General features: G+C 34.0%; 1 protein-coding gene across 1 annotated transcript; it reads right to left on the bottom strand.

Annotated features, from left to right (window-relative positions):
• Positions 1-4,162: 4,162 nt before the first annotated feature.
• LOC149770749 (uncharacterized) lies at positions 4,163-19,726 on the bottom strand. The gene is made up of 3 exons (XM_089949166.1): positions 18,624-19,726; positions 7,781-7,998; positions 4,163-6,072 (listed from the first exon to the last, which is right to left on the bottom strand). Exons 1-3 carry the CDS (start codon positions 18,991-18,993, stop codon positions 5,662-5,664), a joined length of 999 nt encoding a protein of 332 aa, XP_089805292.1. The 5' UTR covers positions 18,994-19,726; the 3' UTR covers positions 4,163-5,661.
• Between the last annotated feature and the right edge of the window lie 4,518 nt (positions 19,727-24,244).

The following is a 24,244-nucleotide window of genomic DNA, read 5'->3' as shown; positions in this document are numbered from 1 at the left end:
TCTAGGAGGCAAAGTGGTGTCTATGTGACAAATTGCAGACTAATTTGCAATTAGATACAACACGGTGATGGTTCGAATTGACTATAATGTCGTTCAGAAAATTGCCTGATACACTCAAGTGTCGTTTGTTGGCATTTGATAAATAATGCACCAATTGAATTCTCACAATGGCATTCTCATGCGGAATCATTTTAGTCCAGGGAACGGGATACAGAATTATCGTTTGGTACCGTTTTTTGTGTTGACGGATGGAGTAGACGAGGGATCTGTTGAAGGCACCTCAGGTGGACAGCATATGTCAAGGCTACGGCATTTTAAGCGTTTACAGGGCATAATTTTGACCATTTAATTGTACACAAACCTTACTCTACGAAACGTTTTTGGCTGTTTGATCCCCCTCCCACATCAGTTCCTGTAATCTTATTTGGCGTCATTTTCTGTGCAGAATCATGTTATCCCTTATGCAAATTTATTTAGGTGTTTTCGTTTTCTTTTCTTGCTAAAAATACAAATATATGTTTGCAAGTATAGCATGAATGACATTCAGTAGATTGGAAACCGCGTTTTGGAATGGTTCCTAACGTTTCTCCTCCAATATTTGACTGATAGTGATCACACTCTTTTAGAGAACCAGTCTAGTTTCCAGCAAAGGTAATATGTAAGGTGGCGCTATACAGTTTCGCATTTTCCATAGGCTTAGGATTTTAAAGAAAAAGACTTTCCCCGGCTTTCCTCACTTGTTATACTGGCTATTTAAAAAAGACCTTGTATATTCTTAGGTATAATTAAAAGAACCTTTAATTCCCTTTATTTTGGTGTATGATTGATGGGTGTAATGTGGGTTATAGAGTATACAGCTTGGCCTTACTTCAAATATGCACCTTTCAAAAAAAGTGCAAGCTCTACTTGGTCATTTTCACTTCCTGAACTTCAGAGGTAAATTGTATAAAAAAGAGACGATAACTTTTTTTACATTTTATATGTTTGGTAATTCATTCATTGCACTTTCAGAAGCTGGTATTGTCTAGTCTGGCAAAATTCATTTTCCCTATTTTAATAGCTACTATGTATAGTGTACTTTAGACTAATTCAGGCTGATTTTTTAACACATGGGAGCAGTCATTTTAGTTAGCAGTGTGCTTAAATCATGTAAAATTTCCAAAAGTACAATATCCAAAAGAAATATCATCCACATTACATTAATGTAGCATAGAGGTATGCCAACATTCTCTCAACTGTGCATGATTTCAATGCAAACTACTTCACCTTATATACGTCACTCTCTCTAAAGTACATATTAATTGTGAGCGCCCCCTAAACGTCAATCATATTACACTGCACATGCTATATCTAATATCTTATGTTATTATTGTGAACAAATGTTTAAGACATGAGCATGTATACTATTGCTTTTAGCTTACATTAAAGTTGCCTGACATATGCAAACGTGTGATCCCGTAATGTTAGCCTTAGAAGGTAAATCGTATCTTATACAAAATTTACTCATCTTATAGTTTTGGAAAGGTTATGACATTTGTTACTTTTCGGAACCATAGTCGTTTTGTCTACTGGTTCACATCAAGTTTCTTTTTTCAGAATCATTTTGTCACAAATACAAAATGATTTTCAAGCAACAAAAAAGACACATTTTAAGACAAGAGAGTGCGACATACATAAATTAATTCGAGTTCAATCCTGCCTGAAATAATGGTAAAAGCAACCACGTGTTGCTACATATTGTTGTTGCCATAGCCCCAAATATTGTTTTTAGGTTTTTAATACGCGTATTGATTGCATAACTATTCAACTAAAACCCCATTGCATAATGACGTCACTGATATAAACTGAAGGCATTATCGTAACGGCCGAATGTGCCCCGATTGCGTCCAAATTTGGGGGACACACAATATTCTACAGGGACAAAGCAAACTAATTATACCTATGCACTAACAAAGTAACATAATCTTATTTGCTTCGACAGTTTTGCCACCTTAACTTTGTGGTCTGCACCGTACTATCATAATTTCCTTGGACACTTTCATTATTTCAATTCAAGTTTTATTATGTGCTCAGGTAATTCATGAAAGTATTAACAATGTTGAATATCTTTCTAACCTGAAATGGAATTCCTTGTTCGGATGCTCTCGTGTAAATTCATTGTTCCCTCATTATAAGCCAGCATTTACTATAATGAAGACCTATGCATGTTTTCTGATTGACTTTTATTTCCATACCTGTAAATCATTAAATAAATGACAGATTGTCGATTTGCAAAATTTAGTCTCATTTGTCTTTTTCTCAACCTCAAAATAATTGATTGACTCTTGCTCGACGAAGAGCTCTCGTTAACCTCGAAAATACATTACACTAACTGCTGTGAAACAACTACATTGCAAACCACAAAATTTCAATGATTTCCTCTGCAGAAACAATGTTTGAAATATATTCAAATTGCCATTTAACAGTTTAATCACCTTTCACTACTTTGACGAGCACAAACAGCGACATGGATGGGCATTAACTAAAATAATTGTAGTTTTCGACTTTTTCTGACGAAATTGTAAGATTTGGGAGAAAATAAAAAATGCACTAAGTATATAAACAACTAAAGAGTGTTCACAGCTTTAATAAAATGTTTATTTTTAGTTTTTTTGTTTGTAGTTTCCTTTTTTCCCTTTATTGTAATAAAACAACAATGACTTAAAATTACCAATCAGAATTTAAGTGACGTTAATAAATGAAAAAGAAAATGCATTGCATGATGGAAGTTTCCACGATGGGCTTAATGAAACAGACTTCTTACATGATGAAAGTTTCCACGATGGGCTTAATGAAACAAATTTCTTACATGATGAAAGTTTCCACGATGGGCTTAATGAAACAGATTTCTTACATGATGAAAGTTTCCACGATGGGCTTAATGAAACAGTCTTCTTACATGATGAAAGTTTCCACGATGGGCTTAATAAAACAAATTTCTTACATGATGAAAGTTTCCACGATGGGCTTAATGAAACAGACTTCTTACATGATGAAAGTTTCCACGATGGGCTTAATGAAACAGATTTCTTACATGATGAAACATATTTTAAATGCCATATTTTCTGAACAACCTCTGTTTCGAAACATTCAAAACATTTTCAAATATTCATATCATGAAGCTTAATGGAACAGTAACACTCAAATTACCATTTCCATCCCAATTCTTGTTAAGGCATCAGATTTACCCCGACGTTCAGATCTACATCTACAAATTTAATATAAACCTACCGTAGTTTTTCCATAAATCATACTTACTAACAAGACCTTGAACAATTCTTTCTATTCGATGACATCTCTCACTTTTCAATAGAAATCATTCCTAAATGTATAAAATATAAGCATATCTGGTAATATTTGTCCCCATGTTGTGGAGAATTATTGATATTTTTCAACGTCAATACATCAAAATTATGCAGGTTTTGTTTATAAGTTCAGTATGACTTCATCATTATTTCAAATTTGTAATCATTTGTATATTACTCTGTTCAGTTTGGATCTTCGGAATATTACCCTGCTCAATTAGGATTATTTACCCCGTTCAATTTGTATTATTTAAATATTACTCTTTTCTATTCGATTATGTGAATATTCAAAATGGATCAGTTGTATTTTACCCTGTTCAATTTATAACATTTGAATATTATCCTGCTCAATTTATAATATTTTAATATTACCCTATTCAATTTGAATCATTTGTATATAACCCAGTTCAATTTTGATCGTATTATTCATTCCTTCAATTTGGATCATTTGTATGTTACTCTGTTCAATTTGGAATATTGAATATTATTTGTTCATTTAGGATTGTATATTACTATGATCACTTTGGATCATCTGTATACTGCCCTGTTCAATTTGGATTATTTATTTGTATATTGCCCTGTTAAATATGGATATACATACATACATACATACATACATACATACATACATACATACATATATATATATATATATATATATATATATATATATATATATATATATATATATATATATATATATATATATATATATATATATATATATATATATATATATATATATATATATATATATATATATATATATATATATATATATATATATATATATATATATATATATATAAGAATCGGCATGTAAAGAAAACTAATTTTGCGCAAATTAGTAACCTGCCAATAAAATACGTTTTGTATTTGTTTTACATTTCCTGTAGACACGTAAAACAATTCATTGTTTTGGGAAATTCACCTAAGATAATTTTTTCTGAGTTTGTAAGGTTATTCAAACATTCAAACGTTTTCCAATATGAAAGACCATTATCTAATTTAGACTGATTTCAACTGCGTCATCATTTATTTCAAATACACTGCTAAAATACACCCTTCAAATGATACTTCTGAAAATGTTTTGTGAGAAAAATGTTCCTTCCTCTAAAATCATTGTTATGCTTTATTCAACAGTCTGATCAACATGGCCATCACTTAGACTTATTCCAAACAAAGTTAAATTGTCCACTATGACATTTTATGGTATAACGTACATTATTATATGGTCCACGTGAGAAACCAAACTTGATTGGCTGAGACAATGTCATGTGATTTGCGATAATTCATGATATTCATTATCTTAAAATTTAATTGCCTGGCATCGTACTGTTCAATGCCAGTTTCACTATACTAAAACAAAGTTAAATTTAAAACTTGTACACAAAATCATGTCATAAAACAAATATAGACCTTTCTTGAGGTGAAGAAGAAGTTTTACGAACTAGTATATTTATTATAGTGACCGCATTTCCTCAGTCACGATGAGGCTTACTAGTACATATATATTCATCTCAACCAAGGTAAATAATTGTACAATATATGACCGTTGCACAGTACGTAAATGTTAGACTCAGTAGTTTTCATGCTCACAGTACATAAATGTTTGACCCAGTAATTTTCATGTTCACAGTACATAAGCGTTTGACCCAGTAGTTTTCATGCTCACAGTAAGTAAATGTTTATCCCTGTAATTTTTCATACTCAGTTCCCTAGCTGCACATTTTTCACTTTCAGCATCGAGACAATTAGTGAAACATTATTATTACCTAATTAGTTCAAATTTAATCTGGATATAGTATTTTTGTACTTGTCCATCAACTCATAATGAAGCAATAAATCGCAATTTCTCCATCATACAATTCATTTATATTCCTGGCACTAATGATATCATCTTCACTTTTCAGCCCCTCTTTTCATGCAATGTCAAGTATGGATGCATTTTAAAGCTATAGAAGGTATTGTGAACCATTTCTAAGACGTACTTTGTTCAATTAAATATTCATTTATACTTCGTGCGAGTGAAACTTTACAATTTAGTTAAATATTTAGCACACACTGATTAGATAACTAAATCATACATGCTTGCCTCTCGTGTCGTGTGTTATCAGTTTGATATGACCTTTAAAATGGAAATGCTCGCACATTATGTGAAGGAATTGTCACTTTACAAGTGTGCACAAGCATAGCCATCTGCAGAAAGTACGGAGGTCATTTTCCATTCCTTTTTGTATGAGGCATTTTAATTCGCATACACTACCTCTTTGTGTAGTATCAATGTAATTTCATATTATACGCCATTCGCTTACAATCATACAAGTTCAAGTTGCTGGTTATCCATCAATACACTTTGAGGTATTTCACTTGATGTGCCAGCATCGTCTAACACAGTCGCGGAATGATTTTGTTTACATGCAGCCGGCTTTGGAATATTTAATCCTTCACTTCCGTTACAAACAGATATGCTATCGACATTTTGTTGTTCATCACTTTCTGTATTGTCAATTGACACTTTGCAATTCGAGACCGTCGAAGCGACCGAGTTTGTTGGCGATACGGCGAGAACTCGTTCTTTTGCTTTCTTTAGTTTGGCAGCATTCTGAATAGCTTTTGCAACATCCGGGTTCTTTTCAGCACTAAGTTTGTGTTCCGAAACCTCTGCTGCTGTTATGTTTTCCTGCTTTTTCCATTTTGTCCGCCTGTTTTGAAACCAGATCTTCACCTGTGAACAAACAAAAGGTATTGTTTTAGACTGGTCCTGCCGTTTCTTGCGTGCAGCTAATACTTTCATTTGCAAGCTTTGATCCCGACTGATTTTAAAATAGATCGTCTATGCATGTGAAAATAATGTACTCGATTTATGGTAAATATAGAATGCTCTTTGCTGATGCATATTCCGTTTAATCATATGAAATAATAACGAGTTAATTCTTTGATATTGGTGTCACTTAATGGTACATGGTAATTAAGATAATAGCTTCTTGTTTTATGTTTATAGAGAAGAGTTTCAAGATGGGTTATAAGATAAGAGATCTCTTTGATTCAAGCATTAACTTCAAATCCATAATATCGCCATGGTGTGAAATATCAAAGAACTCATTTTGATCTTTGTCATTTAGTCGTGATTTTCATTCCATTAAAACCCTTACTAAACTCCAAACTAATTATTTTTTTTAAAAATCCTTCAAAATTTATCTCGATTCATTAAACCGTAAACCCCTAAAATGTTTTTTTTTCTATTCCAAGAAATATATATGAATAACTATTTAAATATCACTCTGAACGTATGTTGTCTAATTTTACCCTCAGTCTTTTTCTTATTTGGTGGGAGGGGGACGACAGTCGTTTCAATTACATTTGAGATCAACTTTTGGTTTGAAACTTAGATTTTTGCACTTTCTGAGAAGTTGATTGATTCATTGAAAGAAGACAATATATCTTAATAGTGATTTTAACTCAATTTGTCTCCACCCTGTAAGTAAAACTGGGAAAAAGTTAACTTTTAATAGGATTTAAATATAAACAATACAGCATTTCGCCATTGAGAATACATTTGTTTTCATATTCATTCGCAATCTTGAACACCTAGCCTCATTTTAAGATCACATTCTTGAGCACCTAGTCGCATTTTAACTTCACAATCTTGAACAACACCCTGCATTTTAAGATCGGGGCCCCTGGTGACCAAGTGGTCCAAGACGCTCGCCTTTACAGATCACTATGTCGGTGTGGGTTCGAGTCTCAGGCCCGGCAAGTGATGTATGCGAAAAAGCTTGTCAGAAGCTTCCCGTGGGCTGATGGTTCTTCTTGTGCTAAAATAATTGTCGTCAATGCAATAAAATCCGTGTAGTTTAAGATTAAAGGCTGAGGATGCAAAACATAAATCGACTTAACTTGTTTACATCAACAAAATTATTACGTGTGAATCAATTTAAATTCAGATAATGGAAATAATTGTTTGGACCACTTTTAAAAGTGATTTTTAGTAAGCTGTGATTAGGAACCCAAGAATATCACATTTCCAACTAATGATTTGATTATAGCATCAAACATCAACAGGGTAGGAATCGTTGGGAGTGTCAGAGAGTGAAAATGAAAGGTTAATGATTGTTCCAAATAGAAAGGCCAGCTCAGTATAATGGATCTGAAACATCAGAGAACACACGTATTTGATCATACTCACCATGCATAAGATGGTCATGTTAAAGTTTCGTTGTAAGATTAACTATTATATATTTCACTTTTAATGAGCTATTATACAGCGTATTCCATCAGAAATGGCCCTATACGGGCATATCATGATGTTCTGGTAAGAATATAAGCAAGTTATACTGATTGGCACTGAATTATATTTGCATAAAATTCGACCATCCCGAATAAATCATAACAGCAGAATGATATTCGATCTCCGATTTAAAGCAAATGATTACCTGCGTCTCAGTGACGGATAGCAATGCTGCCATTTCTGCTCTTTCGGCAGACGACAAATATTTCTTTTGCTCAAATTGTTTTTCAAGCTCAAATATTTGTCTTCCGGTAAATGTTGTGCGAGCTTTCTTCTTTTTGGCTGGTGACGACCCCTCACTTGTGTCCGACGAACTTACTGACTTTTTTCTCTTCTCCGCTTCCTTGTTCTCTCTATCTGAGTCTGAAAATATACGCCAAAACAGGTTCAAAATTAACTGGAAGTAAATAGAAAAACTCAGGATAGTTGATGGCTAATAATACTGGAGTTTGATGGTATTCTATGGTGTAAAGAGAATAGTTAGTCGAGAGCAAACAACTACTTTACTGCGCTCCCCTCGGATATCAGAACTAATTCAAGGTAGGTAATTTTAGTAAAGGTTGTTTCCCTTGTCGACCATGTCTGTACAATTCGAAGTTGTCAGATAAAATTTGTCATATGTTCATACCGGACACTAGCATTTGCTGACTGAGATCATGTTATGGCATATTTTACATATGTAACGAAGGTATGCAAGTTTGAAATACAGAATTATAAGGCAGTCACCTATATTTTTAGGGTAAAGGTTTCTTTGGGAACTGTACTCGACCTCAAATGTCTTTGGAATCGTAAAGAGGTTTCAAACAACCTAAACAATAAGAGATAAGACCGTCTTTATACAAAAGATTTATAAGAATCTCTCTCTCTCTCTTTCTCTCTCTCTCTCTCCTTTATGTTACTTTAGAAAAAAAAAACATTGCGTATAATATTGACATGTTAACTTTTAATAATAGGTAAATTTAGATTAATAATAATAATAATAATAATAATAATAATAATAATAATAATAATAATAATCATCATCATCATCAGAATCATCATCATCATCATTTAACAAGGATAACCCATCTGGTCATGCAAGATTCATCTGGTACGTGGTATTGAATTTTGTGACACGTCAATGTTAGAAAATAAAAACAATTTTCTTTATAAAAAAAAGAACATAGAACTTGTGCGCATATCCTTGCACATGAAATCAGCTTATGATGATACAGTTTATGCACACGTACTAATACATATTTTAAATGAATTCATATGTGTAAATATAGTGGTCAACATTCTACACAAATGTATACACATAATCGCTGATACAGTGTTATTGTAATTGTCAATTTCAGTATAAATGTATACACATAATCGCTGATACAGTATTATTGTAAGTGTCAATTTCAGTATAAATGTATACACATAATAGCTGATACAGTATTATTGTTATTGTTAATTTCAGTATAAATGTATACACATAATAGCTGATACAGTATTATTGTTATTGTTAATTTCAGTATAAATGTATACACATAATAGCTGATACAGTATTATTGTTATTTTTAATTTCAGTATAAGGGTATACACATAATAGCTGATACAGTATTATTGTTATTGTTAATTTCAGTATAAATATAGTTAAACGATATCGCTGATCAAATGCACATACCTCTCAAGCTCTCATAACGAGATCAAGTTTGGAACAAAGCTTAAAACTTTATAATTATTTTTATCTGTGTGGAGCATGCATGACCAATCTCATATACATTTTGATCACATCGGGCGTTTCTGCGTTAGCTTCAAATTTCGGTCACTCTCGGCCAATTAAAAACTTAGTCAATGCATTTGAAACGTTAAAGCCACCCTGACAAGAAAACCAACGGAGGCATGACTACTTCTAATGTGTCTTTGCACGCCTACTATAAACGCGTCTTTAACGTGCAACATCATTTTCACACACACACACACACACACACACACACACACACGCGCACTTTGTTTTTAGCAAATTAAATACAAAAAATTAAATTGATAGGGGTTTTTCATCCTATTTTCAAGATGGGGAGTCTGTATTTTTAGCTAATTAGTTGCTTATAATTAATTGTATTACAAGCAATTTCTCGTGAAAACGAATTAGCACACTAGAGAAGACGTTGAATTAGCAGCTGGGCTTTTTTCTGCGCGGACCTGGTTTCTTGAAAAACTTCGACCAATCGTTGCGATTGGCTGCCACATAAAGACACTACCAAAACAGCCAGGTGTATTCCGCATGCTAAAGACGTAGATTGTCAAGACTGATATATCCTATGGCTAGAATATTGTTACAGCGAATTCACAAAATTCACTGCGATTCTAAACTTTCGGTGTTGCTAAAGACAACAAATATAAATTGCAAATGAAAAACACTACTACTACTACTAATTGTTTATTATTATTATTATTATTATTATTATTATTATTATTATTAAATTAATTTATTTATTTTTAAGAAGAAGAAGTAGAAGATAAAAGGAATCCTCCATAGAAAAGAAACTTGGAAATATTTAAGGCGAGCATAAGTTACCTTAATAAACGCTGTGTGGGGGGGAGTGGGGGGGTGAGTACGTGAGAGAGAGAGAGAGAGAGAGAGAGAGAGACTGTGTGTGTGCTCGCGAACATGCCGTCAATATATAAACAAGGTAACATTGATATTCCAGTCAATATCAACGCGTGTATGTATGAGCAATGTTGGCTAACATAGTATTTATGTGGTGCTTCTTTTCCAGTCATTGGCGAAGACCCCACCATGTACTTAAGAGGATATTAGTCTTTCCTATACTTAAAATGCCTTCAATATGAAGCCATCTTATGATGATACAGTTTATGCATATAGATTTTCAGATTTTACGCTAATTTAACTAAAAAGGACATCGCGTGTGTGTGTTTGTACCAAAGAATTATAAAAATGATACTAACAACTGCCTCGCTAGGCGCTCAGCATTAAGAGGTCAGTGTTAGGACTGGTTGGCCTGGTGTCAGGATAATGTGACTTGGTGAGACATCATGCTACATGTCTGCGGCATGATGCCTTGGTGCTAGACATCACATTAAACTGCTAAACTGCATACATCGTAGCGACATGACTGAAAAATTGTCAAAGCTCCGTTAAAAATCCAAATCACTCACACCCTTTTCCGGTCTTTGAATCCCCCATTTGTGGCAACCACGCATATACCTCCCAGTACACATTACGGGGAAGAAAAAGAAAAAAGATTTTAATCTGATACATATTGTGAGGAATGGTGTGCTTTACCATAATTGCTCATATGTATGTTCTGTTGAAATGCCAAAATGCATGATGTTCCTCTCCCAATCAAAACAGAGTTAATACACTCTTCGTATTCGTTGCCGGTTCACCGATATTGTCAACACAACTTATATGTATTCCACTCAAAAACATCACATTATTCTGAATGAAAATCCGATTCAGTTTGGATGGGGTTGGCGGTTTACGGCGGAGCAACACAAGTATATTACTTGGTGCTGAGGCAACTGGAATACAGTGTCATTCCCCACCCCCACCCCACCCCAAAAAGCACCAGTGTAAGCGACGTAAGATTATCCAGTGTTGGGATTCGAACACGCATCTTTACGGTCGCGAGTCAGAAACGCTAACCACAGAGCGACTGCGGTTCCTAAACTCAGACCAAGAGAGATATTTATTCATAAAAGTCAAATTATCAGCACAAAATCCCACCTCTGATTGTATTACAATATCCCATTTGAAAATGTACATGTAAAATAATATGCTTTATCGTTCAAAACAAATTTTATATATAGATAATGAAAAAATGGCCACAACTAATAATTCTTATCGAAAGACTTAGTGTTCATTCACAACAAATGCGTTTTGCCTGTATAGTTCTAATGCAGATTAGTGCAGATTACATTTTTCGTTTTAAATTAGATGCTCATCCCGCTAGAAAGAAAACAAAGAGTTTGAAGAAGAAAAAAATGAATAACGTTTCATCATGGATTCTCACAGTCTAACACTTGCTGGCCAATAGTTATTCGGCAAAAAGAATGCATTGATTACGCAAACTGATAATGCAGACTGTGCACTTTCTTCATTTATGTTTTAATTAATTTTAAGACGAGGATGTGTCCCTTGTGTAACATAACGTGCTATATATACCTGCGTGGTGTTGGTTTATATAAGTCACCGGAAACTCGAACCTTCAACATTATTCCTTTGAACTACAACGAACTATAAATGGTAGATGGGATTTGTTTCTGTTCTAACGCCAATCTGATTTTAAGACTTCAACTACATACTTTCTTGACCAGCTTGAGTGAAATGCTGTATGTGTTGTTTGTTTAGATTTGTAAAGTAAGCTTGGACAATTTGAGTAATGGCGCTACTATGTTCGCAGTGTGGCAGTTTATAGTGATGTCTAGCACTGAGGCATCAAGCCACAGACATGTGGCATCGCGTCCAATACAGTCACATTATCCTGACACCAGGCTGGCCAGTCCTAACACTAACCTCTTAATGCTAAGCGCCAAGAGAGGCAACAGCAAATATAATTTTTATAAGTCTTTAGTATGACTCGGCCTGGGTTTGAAAACGCGACATTATGTATCCAAGGCGGATGCTCTAACCACTTAGCTCACCGGAACGGTCTGTGTTAAATACTAAATAAATGTACAGTACAGTACAGCACTGCACTGTATTGTGTTGTAAGAAAATATTAGTAAGGATATTTCTTATAAATTTTTAAATCTATTGCGTAGAATTTCGAAAATCAACATAAATATTGAGAGTTTTCGAACTGCATATTTAAGTGAGCAATTTTAAGCGACTGTGTTATCCTCTGACATTACAAATTATTTAAGCAATTACAAGAATCTTGAAATATCAAATTTAATTAGGTTTAAATATTACTCGTCGCATACACAAACTGTGTCGAACCCCCAGAGGACAGACATCGCTTCCATTCTCTATGCCAGTTTCCTGTCTTGATTTCAGATTTTGAAATGTATTCGTTCCATTCTCTATGTCAGTTTCCTGTCTTGATTTCAAATTGTGAAATGTATTCGTTTTTAGTATGTTACAGGATGCACACAAGACGTGCAATATCCATGGTGCAGGTGCGCTGAATTTTCTTCTTCTTTTTTTTTTTTTATAAAGATTAAAACTTGTGGTGGATGTCGAATGAAAAAGAAATATTTTCAGATCTGTTCTCTTTTATTCATATCATTTCAACAATCTTTTATAAGCATTATATTCTACTAAAGCACCAACTGACACGTTATGTTTTTTTCCATCAAAGTGAATAAAAGCTTCTCCGTTGATAAGAGTTGTTACGCGTGTAACATTGCTACTGAAGTCAACATCAACGCGCGAGATACCATGAGTAGCGCTTAAAACATATCGATATTATCGGAACCGATTATCTTAGCATCACCTTTAACTGCGATGAAACCAATAAACAACACTAATTAATAAATCACATATACTTAATGTCACAAAATTTCCTCATATAGAAGATTTATATAAACTTGGCATGACAAAGGTACTGCGTTTTGAAATGGGGCAAAATATAGCTGCATTTTATTTGGAAACAAGAAAGGACATTAAAGTCGGGCACTAAATGAATAACTAGATAATTCAAAGAATTGATCTCTCACGGCAATCCAAATCAAGCATGGTTTACTTAATAAAACCGGAGTAAAATGTCGAGGAAAAACTACATGTCAAAGTTTATTTTAAAAGTATAATGTTTAGACGAAACAAGTTTTTATAACCACCGAATTCCTGGTGAGCCTTTCGTGTGGTTAGGGTCCATGTTTAATTAATTAATTAATAGCATCTGTTATGGAATATACAAGAGCGTTCAAGTCCAGCATTTAGAACTGGTCATTTGTTAACCTAAAAGTAATGCTTTTTTCGATTTCACGAGTAAAACATTAGAGACAAGCTAAAAACTTATATATAGTTTGCAAGATGTCATTTCTTATTTCTCTTCCTAGATTATATTGCCTAATTGTATTTTGATATCCTTCCGTACATGAATACAACTCCATTTCGTTTTTGTTACTGTTGTTTACTTTATATTTTTTTAAAAAGGAATTGAATTTTGTATGACATTCACGACTAAAGTTTTACGTTCTAAATCATACAAATTTGAACCACTATTGCAACGTGTATATAAATTAAGAACTAATAAACTGAAAGAGAATAAACATTACTCTTGTCTATTTTGCTTTGTGAAAAGATTATGTGGTACAAGATATTGAAGAAAGAATTCGATGATTGATTGTTAGCCACGTTTACAAATGTAATCAACACGTTTGTATTTCATTCACGGTGATTTAAATTTCTATATCAAATTACCGTATATACACGCTTATGGGTAGAGTTAAGTGCAAATTGCACACACTCTTGTCTGTCATCTCGTAATACGACGATAGATCGGGTTCTATGCTACTGGTGGTTGGGCTCGATTTATACGTGGGTATATACGGTAAAAAGGATAATCACATAATTTCCAAAGCAATGTCTTTGTCCAATTTTTAGTCAACTCCTTCCAACTAGGTTCGTAATTTGGTAAGAAATAAAATAGTTTATAATTAAAGATGGGTGTTTAATCAAAATGATTTACGTTGAAGTTAGTGCGTAAGATAGACGGAAAGAAAAAGTGTTTCCAGCTACGCCATTTCATTATAATTTCATCCACTCAACAATTATTGTTTTTTGTGCAATCTGTCAGTACACTATTATTCGCATATACATCACCGATACATTATCTATAGTGTTAGTTTTCATGTTATCAAAGTCCATTGAATACAACTGTTTTGCAAAACGTATAATAAAACCACTCAGCAAACTGGTAACTCAAGAAAACTTGTATATCAGTGTTCTAACCAATTTGGAAAAACTCGAAAAAAGAAAATTTAGAAGAGTAGAAATATGCCCTAAGTTTGATTTCTTTTCTTTCATTTTGATATTCATTATTGCAAACTGTATGTATCATCTATCATTACGAAGACACTGCATGATTAGAATCATTTAAGGATTGTTTGACAGAATTTATTCATATTACGAAGTAAGCATGCCATTTTTGTGATTGTAATCAACATGCAATTTATACAGTGTCTTCGTATGAAAATCGAAAAGTCGGACTTCTATAATTATAAAAATAAACAAAAATTAAATATTTCTGATGCATTATTCACAAATACATGGAAGGAAATCAATACTACTTAAATCGAGGTATTCTCAAAATTGGTATACGTTATTTTCAGGTTTGTTTAAAATAGGTCAGATGACTTCAAAGAACAGCATGTTATCGTTTACAAGCAACCATTTCATAAACTTTTCTCTCAATTATGCAAAAGTCAATTGTAATACTACTGGGGCACATTTACTATCTACTAATTTTTATGAACACACCGCAAGCAAGGAGGTGATATATACAGCAGTTTGTAAGAGGGACGGGTATACAGGATCAGCCGTTCAACCTCACGATGAGGTAAGAGGTATAAAAGAACGAGGGAGAGGAGTTTACATTTTGGAAATTATAGTCAGCCATATTTGTTAATCATCAACAAAATATTGATTTTATAGATCTCTGATTCTGCTGATTGTATTTTATATTCTCATTACTCAATAATTTACCCCCACCCAATATCGACTTAAATATACTAGTACAAAATTACATTTTAATTCAAAGAAATAACAGGGTCAAAACGTTAGATGAACATTTATTATTATTATTATTATTATTATTATTATTATTATTATTATTATTATTATTAAGAAATACACTGATAAAATAAACAACAATATGTATACGACCTTAATTAGAAAATGAAAACGCAGTTTCGTAACTTTGTACATGTTTTGTGTACATGTTTTTTGTACATGTTTTGTGTACATGTTTTTTGTGTGCCTAGTCGGTGATTGTACATACTGAGATGTTATTCCATTCGACAACAAATAGGAGTAGGCCTACTACATTCAACCCTCACTTATTGGTCCGCCAATTATTCGGTCTTTTCATGTACCATGGACTTTCATCTGGACCTACATGGACTTTTATCTGGACCTAATTTGTGTCTGTAATTATAATCTTTAATCTGGTCTTAATACATGCCACCAGGGAGGATCGATAATCGACCACTGACTATTCCAAAAATCATTCAGTCGCACAAAAACTTAGACTGCGCTATATCAAAACCTTGAAAATATTTAAATTGTATGCAAGTTGACTGCTCCGGTGGCCTAAATAATTAGAGCGCCAACCTCGGATGCGGGAGGTCACGGGTTCGAACCCTGACTGTGTCATACCAAAGACTTATAAAAATGTAACAAGCAGTTGCCTCGCTTGACGCTCCTTATTAAGAGGTTAGTGTTAGGACTGGTCAACCTGGTGTCAGGATAATGTGACTGGTTAGGACATGATGCTACATTTCTGTGCATTGATGCCCTAGTGATCGACATCAGTATAAACTGCCACACAGCAGACATCATAACGTTGTGACTGAAATTGTTAAAGCTAAGTTAAAAAATAAAAATCACACAAACAGTAAACAAGTTTAAATAAATCCCCAAACAAACAAGCAAAACAAACATATATATGAAACAAATATGTAACGAAGTCGAAAATTTGGAAGAAAAAAAATGTTTGTAAATAATTTGTCATCGGAAATAGCAAACAGTTGCCACCTACCTGCTACATAAAATTGTTGGCAAGCAAGAACACTAACGAATTCGTGCGATTTGAGCGAATTTCTGGAACAATTAGTAAAATAATGAAGTGAAAAAGGAACACAAACATTACATTTTATTAATGGCTTACTTAATTGCACATATTTGTGTCAAGGATGAATATCTTGTTACACATTGGACAAAAAAATAAAACCAAGTAGTTGTATATAATGCTTATCATCTATTGGTTAGCCTACTAATATCAATTCCATATCAAGAGCACGTGACTATCAATACGTGTTGAAGTTTGTAAGAGACTTTAAAGTTCATTTCTTTGAAATAATATTCGGAGCCTCTGTTTAGTTCAAATGAAGTCATTGGTTGCTATAGAATAAAAATTGCCTATCCTATTTGAAAGGACTCCAGGACTTCTCGACCCGTAACAGAATCGGTCAACTTACGTTCTCAGCCCATAACGAAATCGGACTACCTAAATAGACCCATTGCATATTCGGCCTATCGTTTGGTGGGTCCACATCGATTTATAAAATTAAGGCAAAATGTTTGGATTCTATTTGACCAAAGCCTAAATGTCAATTAAAGTTTTAAACAATTGTTTTTAAATAAATTTTTTTTAATTATTGAGCAAAAAGATAGTATACATAAAATATGAATCAAATTCGGGTGCCCACAATTATTGTAAATTACCTATATAAAAAAAACTGCGGCGATAACTTACAGGAATAAAAAACAAATGCAACTAGTTTTGAAGTTACCGTTCTGCAAGACAGTGGCCAGTACACGCTGATGCGATATATGATCGGTTGATGTGAAAATCAAAGATCTATTCCTGGTTTTTAAAGTTAGTTTCTGGGTTGCGTTTTTTAAAATACTTTTTTTCAAACACCCATTTACAAAACAAAGTCAGTTATTCCTCTCCTTTTGGATTTAGAACAATTTTTTTTATATCTAACCCTTCAACAAACAACACGCTCGTGATACAATAGTCTACAGTAATTCTTCTTTGCTTATCAGCGGTTAAACAAACCGATGAAGTCTGCATACGGATGAATTAATAAGTTTTTAAATATCATTATTTGTAATAACACATATATTGCTCAATAACAACAAGAGTTACGAAGCCATATATGATCAACAGTAAGGATGGCTACCACCCCAAAAGATACAAACTTTTGGTCAAACCGACCTCGTTTGATAGTATGGGCCAACCACGACAATAAGTGACTTCTTAATTAAATTATTATGGACCGCAACTTTGTTAGGGACAATGAACTCCGGTCACCCTTGGATCCTGTTCAGTTCAAATGAAGCCTATGGTCGTTATAAATGATAATAAAATCACCTATCAACGAAACCTATCAAGCTTTATCGTAATCAATGCTGTCCCATTTTAAAACTAGCAGTTCACGTAGTTTAAATGTTTGTGACCAAAGTACACTGATAAAGCGGACAACGCGACATGGTCTCTTATTTGTAAGTTGACAAATGATACAAACCAATAAGGAAACAATGAACTTTGTACGGTATTTGCGACAGGTACTACTCAGCATTGTGTTTCTTAGTAATTACCTTTATTTTACTGCTTAATATACCGAGCAATTCAGGATTGCATAATGTTACGGTTGTGTAATACCGGGGTGGTGTAATGACAGGGTAGTGTAATGTCAGGGTTGTGGAGTAGTCTCAGAATAATTGTTTATAGCGTATTGATTACTAATACTCAAATAAATATACATATTTTCTCTTTATTTTAAATCACGTGGGGGAACGTACAAAAAAATAACAATATTCATAATTATAAGATAAAGGAAGGAAAGGAAATACTTCGTCTCTTTAGTATCCAATCTAGTACTGTCTACTTAAGGAATGAAATAAGACGATTTTGATTTTGTCTTTTTCAAATTTTCCACTTTTTTCAAAGTCATGAAACGTTTAGATTACCTGAGGATGAACTCTTGTTAGTTTTTCTCACACCTGGCTTATTAAATGCCGTTGTATGGAAGCATGCTAGTTGTACAATAGTTTACAGTATTGCTTCTTTGCTTATCAACGGTTAAACAAACGGGTAAAATCAGTCAAATCAAAATTGTATACCCCTCCCCGTATATATTTTTGAAATTTTATAAGTGTTCTTCAGATACTATGAAAAACGTATTAACGAATATCTCAAGATTTGATAGAGTCTATATTATTGGTATTGCAATATGCGGTTTAATAAAGATGTACACACCTGGATTGGTAAAGGTGTGTTGGTAGAGTTCAATCCTTTTAAATGTTAAATAAACGTTACCTGGTAGCGGAGACTCTATGTCGTCACTTCTATAAGGACTGGTGGACCCATTTGTTCCGCAATCAGAAGAATGACCAGACCCACGAACCATGCGGTACTCTGTCTCTGCAATATTTAAACTATTTTGTGATAGTGTCACGTGACCGTCTTTGTCCTTAACGGGGATATTGTTATTATTATTATTTACATTTTCCTTCCTGAGTCCAAGAATAGTCTCAATTAAATGAGGCGTTGGCTGCTTTGGTGGCCTCTCGTATATGTGAGGATGCCATGTCCCTGGGGTTGTGTACATCTTTGTCATTCCAATGTAATGCCCCATTGAAGGAAGAAGATCAGAAAGAAAAATTCTTTCACTTGTGTGGTAATCCATAGTCACAAATTTGTATCCACTTTTTGAAGTGAATGCTATTTTTCCATTAATGTTTTCACCAAAGTTCCGAACTGCACATGAACATACGTCGATCTCTATTAAATCACTCTGATGCTGCGTTGACCGCTTGAGCTACAGAGAAATCCTTACTACACAGCAGGGATATAAACAAAGTCCTTAAATGATGAGCTAATTGCCCATACAAGACTCTACATCGAACATTACTCCCTGCCTGGCAGTATTGGATGATATAAGATGCCAGTCTATATGTTACATTTGGGGGAAAACGCTTCAAATTTCATCCTCCCATGGGATAAGCCGACGGAAGACTGCTTACAACTCCCGTTGTTGGTTCAAATCGTTTACTCAGCTATCAAGATCGATCCTGCGATTCGAGAAGCAATAAGGCAAATTAAGAAGCTCCGAGTCCTTAGAATAAATCAATTAAACCATAAATGAGCCTGAAACACTTGGCAGGGTTTCACAAAGTGCTCAGACCGAACCGTAGCGAGGTCCAGCCAATCAAGTGCGGCCTGAGTAAAAGCCGACTTTCGAGCGAATTAATTTGTTTCCGCCGACTATCTAGGAGATGGCATTAAAGAGCTTGGACTCTTAAACGATGCACATAATGATGTCAGATAGAAAATTAATGACCAGAATACGAGCCTGATAAGCAAATATTTGTAAGCCTAGGTGTCAAAGAGGTCTCAACAATATTGTTAACAGGCAAGTATCGGGGTGTAAATATTCGCTGATATCTCGGCCCCGTGCGGGATAGGTTGTGGGTTTCGATCGCTAAGAGGTGTCTGTCAATAAACCATAAGACAAAGCCCTAATACATTTCATCCAATATCAATTAAGTTGAAATACCACAGGTAGTCTTCATAGCTCAGCCCGTGTTTTTGATTATGCCAAATGCCTGTATGTCACTCTATCACTCAGCACTTTGCGCCTTTTCGCACATTTCTATTGCCGCAAATTAATACCAGAGCTCATACGCATTTAACGTCACCGTTGTTTACGATAGTCAGACGAGATAGTAATTTCTACTTGACATATAGGGGCATTTAAGGTTCTATTTATTTCTAATCTGAGACACGGTTGTCATCTACAAGAGTAGAACGTGCTTTAAAAGCATTGTATGATCGTTGAATAACTTTGTTATCATTGTCTCTCCTTTTTAAAAGGCAACATCTAAGGACTTGATATATTCCTTCATATGAATCATTTAGCAATAACAGGATTACGTGTACAATAGCCACGCAGCTCTTTGTACATCGCTGAATGTGTAAACGTTACTACGAAGAAATTGTCGAGATAGTTCCTCTGTGTGAAACTTTTTATAAAAAGCAAAATTGCTCTACTATCCGACGGGCTTTGCTAGGCATGGGTGATTTGTATTGGTACTACTGGATGGAAAGTAAAAAAAAATGTATGTATGTATGTATGTATGTATGTATGTATGTATGCATGCATGCATGCATATATATATATATATATATATATATATATATATATATATATAGAGAGAGAGAGAGAGAGAGAGAGAGAGAGAGAGAGAGAGAGAGAGAAAGTTTGCGATGGTTTACGGTGGTCATTGACCATTTATCATGCACATTATGTACGTTTTATTAGTACTAAATTAATTGTTCTTTGATATATGTAAGGATATAGCTCTAATAATGTAAATTTACAGCGGATAAAGTTATGAAATATGCAAATAAGAAGTAAATTGTACATTTTTAATTTGTGTTATGTCCTTGGTTGATTTTCACTATGTATCATTATTGTTAATTGTATGTTCTCTACATTTAGCCACGAACAGTGTCATTTTAGTAAGTAGTTTGATTTCAGTTCCTTACAAAATGAATATTAAAGTAATAGAGGATCTCAAATGAATAATGATTTAATACTGAATTTATGAAACGAGTTGAATAATGTCCGGCTTTTGCGAGCTTTGGCGAATTTTAGATTATTTTCATCGCATAGTTTTTGTCTTCAGTGGAAAGTATTTGTATGGAAAGAAGAACGAATAATTTCGTTGAATCTAACAGACGTTGCACCTTTCATTTGTTGTGGGTAGAAAATAGTCCCAACAAAAGTTGAACTAGTATTGACGTTTAATTTGTTTAAAAGCAGATTATACTTTTCTTACAAACTATTAATCAAAGAACGAACGCATTCCGAATAAATATAACCTTTTTCACAGAAAAACTCAGTTTTTAACGCAGAATGTCCAGTGTATGTGATGTCGCATTGTTTGATGCACTACCCATACAGTTGACTATCCATGTTTACGTAACCTTAAAGTTCGCTTTCACAACTAAATATTACACTGATATTGCGATATTCATGTGAATGAAGACTTACTGGACGCAGAAATTACATTTTCAATGTAATGTATTTGTGACCGGATATTTGCAGTTTTTGATTTGGAACAGTAGACTACAGAATATGCAAACACATTTCATTTTGTCTCGGAATTGTATCACATATTTACCGGTTGTATAAACTCCACAATCTTTTGTGAACAGAGGTGAGTTTATTTATTTCTGTAACATAACATTGAAAACCACGCTTGTATATAGGTTGGATTCCGTGCTAAAGATATACCGCCTCCTTCAACCCCCACCCCCACACAAGCAATACCCGTAGTTTTGCTTGTTATTGTAAGTGTGTTTGTCTTGTGGTTTTAGCCATTTTTCGTGTTTTACATGACCTAACAAACCCCTGTGGGGGTAAATTAGCCATATTGAAACACACGAGACCATTTTCCCCAATTTTCTTTCTCGAGTCGATTCGAAAAATAGGAGCTAAAAAATACTCATTAAAACCAAACAATTATAGAAGGCTGGGTTAAGGGAGTTTTCACACGATCGCAGCCAATCCGTAAAGAGAATACTGTACAATAATTTCATGGGCTTATTTGGACCAGTCAGAATCACATAAAGTGATATTTAAACGTGTAGTAATATCAAAAATATGAAACTACACATACTATAAGCAGGGCCGGCGCCAGACCCGGCCAGACTATATGGCGCCCTATGCAAGGTTAGATTCTGCCCCCCCCCCCCGTTAAATATCAATTTCAAAATTTATAAACAATAATTTTTTTTTTTTAAATGCGCCCCCTGAAATCAGCGCCCTAGGCGGCTGCCTAGTTTGCCTATATAGTAGCGCCGGCCCTGACTATAAGACAACTATACCTCATGTGTGATAAAATATATTCGTTTTCTTTGGATATTACACATATGAGCTAATCGCTCATCTCTATTTTCTCATCATAGCGACAGGATCTTAGAATAAATGAGACAGGTCTAAATCTAAACAATCCATTCCTAAATTCGAGACAATGCCATGTCTTTCACACAATGTTCCCGTAACAACTGATTATTATACAACGCACGATTTTCTTTTATTTTTTGTCCTTTAATCAACGAAGATATCCTGTTTTGTTGATTTTGATGCAATTGTTTCTTCGTTTATTTCAGCAAATGGCCTCAAAATATAGCACTGGCTGTTCCATACATGATAATCCTGCATCATTCCGTAAACATAGAAATGTCTCGTTACTCACACAATACGAACAACAAAAGTCAGCATCAGTGTTGAACATAACAGAAAATGTGAAGCAACAAAGGTCAGTATCAGTGTTGAAAATAACACAAATGTGAAACAACAAAAGTCAGCATCAGTGTTGAACATAACACAAAATGTGAAGCAACAAAAGTCAGCATCAATGTTTAACATAACACAAACGTGAAACAACGCATGTCAGCATCAGTATTGAACATATCACCAAATGTGAAACAACACATATCAGAATAAGCGTTGAACATAATACAAACGTGAAACAACACATGTCAGCATCAGTGTTGAACATAACACAAACATGAAAAAGAAAACAACTGATGTCTGTATCATTTTGAACATAACACAAAATGTGAAACAACCCATGTCAGAATCAGTGTTGAACATAACCCAACAGAGATACAACAGATGTTAGCATCAATGTTGAACATTAAAAAAAAACAACGTAAAGTTATCTCTTTTGAACAATATTAGAAATTAAATTTCAACGTGAATGTTTTCCTTATCTGCATGGACATGGGTGTTTATGTGCTTTACAATGATAACTTAATTGCATGCAATAAGACGTTGATTTAAAAATCTGCATTTTCGAATGTTTCTTTTTTTTTTTTTTTTTTGCTTTATAAATAAATCCTCCATTTGTGGTCGTAGATAATAGAACCTTCTCCAGTATGGTGAAATTGTACAGGTATGTTTGAAAGAGCAAGACAATTTATTAGATAGAGAGGGCATATATCTTATAGACTGAGAATATCAATCCTTCATATGTGAAAATGATAGCTTTATTTATAACATAGCTACCCCCAAGCGATAACTCCCACTACGCTGCTCTAAACATTACATGTATAAGATAAGCTAATTAAATTCCTTGACTTCATATCTCCCGATGGTGAGCAAACCGTCATAGATTATTATAACCTCCCTTCTCGTATCGAATTTAAATAGGATTTCATAATGACAGAACTCCTATCTGAGAGAATTTAATAACATATAAACGGCAGCAGGGACCAATTATCGGTCCTTGATATTTCATAGTTATTCACACACCCACCCCATATGCTTCGTCGACAAACCATAAGGAGGGCTTTTCACTATAGTTCTACTGTAGCACAAACTGGCCAATAACAAATAAAGCATGGACTGGCTTTGAAGATCCTGCAAAATATTGGTTAAATTTAACCTCGTAGACTAGGAACTGCCAGTTTGGATGACGAACGGTTTGGAGCTAATTTGATGTAATTAGACATGGGTTATAGCGGAACAGAGCCAATTAATGGTTAATGGGTTAAATGACGTGTTCTATTCACTCTTGTTGTCAGCATTGAGCATCCAGTATTATTACTTTTATCGCAATCATTAAGTATCCGGTATTAATACTTTTATCGCAATCATTAAGTATCCGGTATTAATACCTTTATCTCAATCATTAAGTATCCGGTATTAATACTTTTATCGCAATCATTAAGTATCCGGTATTAATACCTTTATCTCAATCATTAAGTATTCGGTATTAATAGTTTTATCTGAATCATTAAGTATCATTTATCAATACTTTTACTCGAATCATTAAGTATCCGGTATCAATACCTTTATCGCAATCATTAAGTATCCGGTATTAATACCTTTATCTCAATCATTAAGTATTCGGTATTAATAGTTT

The sequence above is a fragment of the Sinohyriopsis cumingii genome, unplaced genomic scaffold (genome assembly GCF_028554795.1).
Source record: "Sinohyriopsis cumingii isolate HCF-2022 unplaced genomic scaffold, ASM2855479v2 utg002429l, whole genome shotgun sequence".
In the NCBI taxonomy this organism is placed as follows: Eukaryota; Metazoa; Mollusca; class Bivalvia; order Unionida; family Unionidae; genus Sinohyriopsis; species Sinohyriopsis cumingii.
This window is presented reverse-complemented; position numbering and strand designations above follow the sequence as displayed.

Excerpts from the sequence above, each read along its gene's own strand:
- LOC149770749 (XM_089949166.1), bottom strand. The coding sequence starts at position 18,993 with ATGGATTACCACACAAGTGAAAGAATTTTTCTTTCTGATCTTCTTCCT. Across the intron at positions 7,999-18,623 it reads CATAGAGTCTCCGCTACCAG|ACTCAGATAGAGAGAACAAG; the intron begins GTAACGTTTATT and ends GTATATTTTCAG. Across the intron at positions 6,073-7,780 it reads TATCCGTCACTGAGACGCAG|GTGAAGATCTGGTTTCAAAA; the intron begins GTAATCATTTGC and ends GTTTGTTCACAG.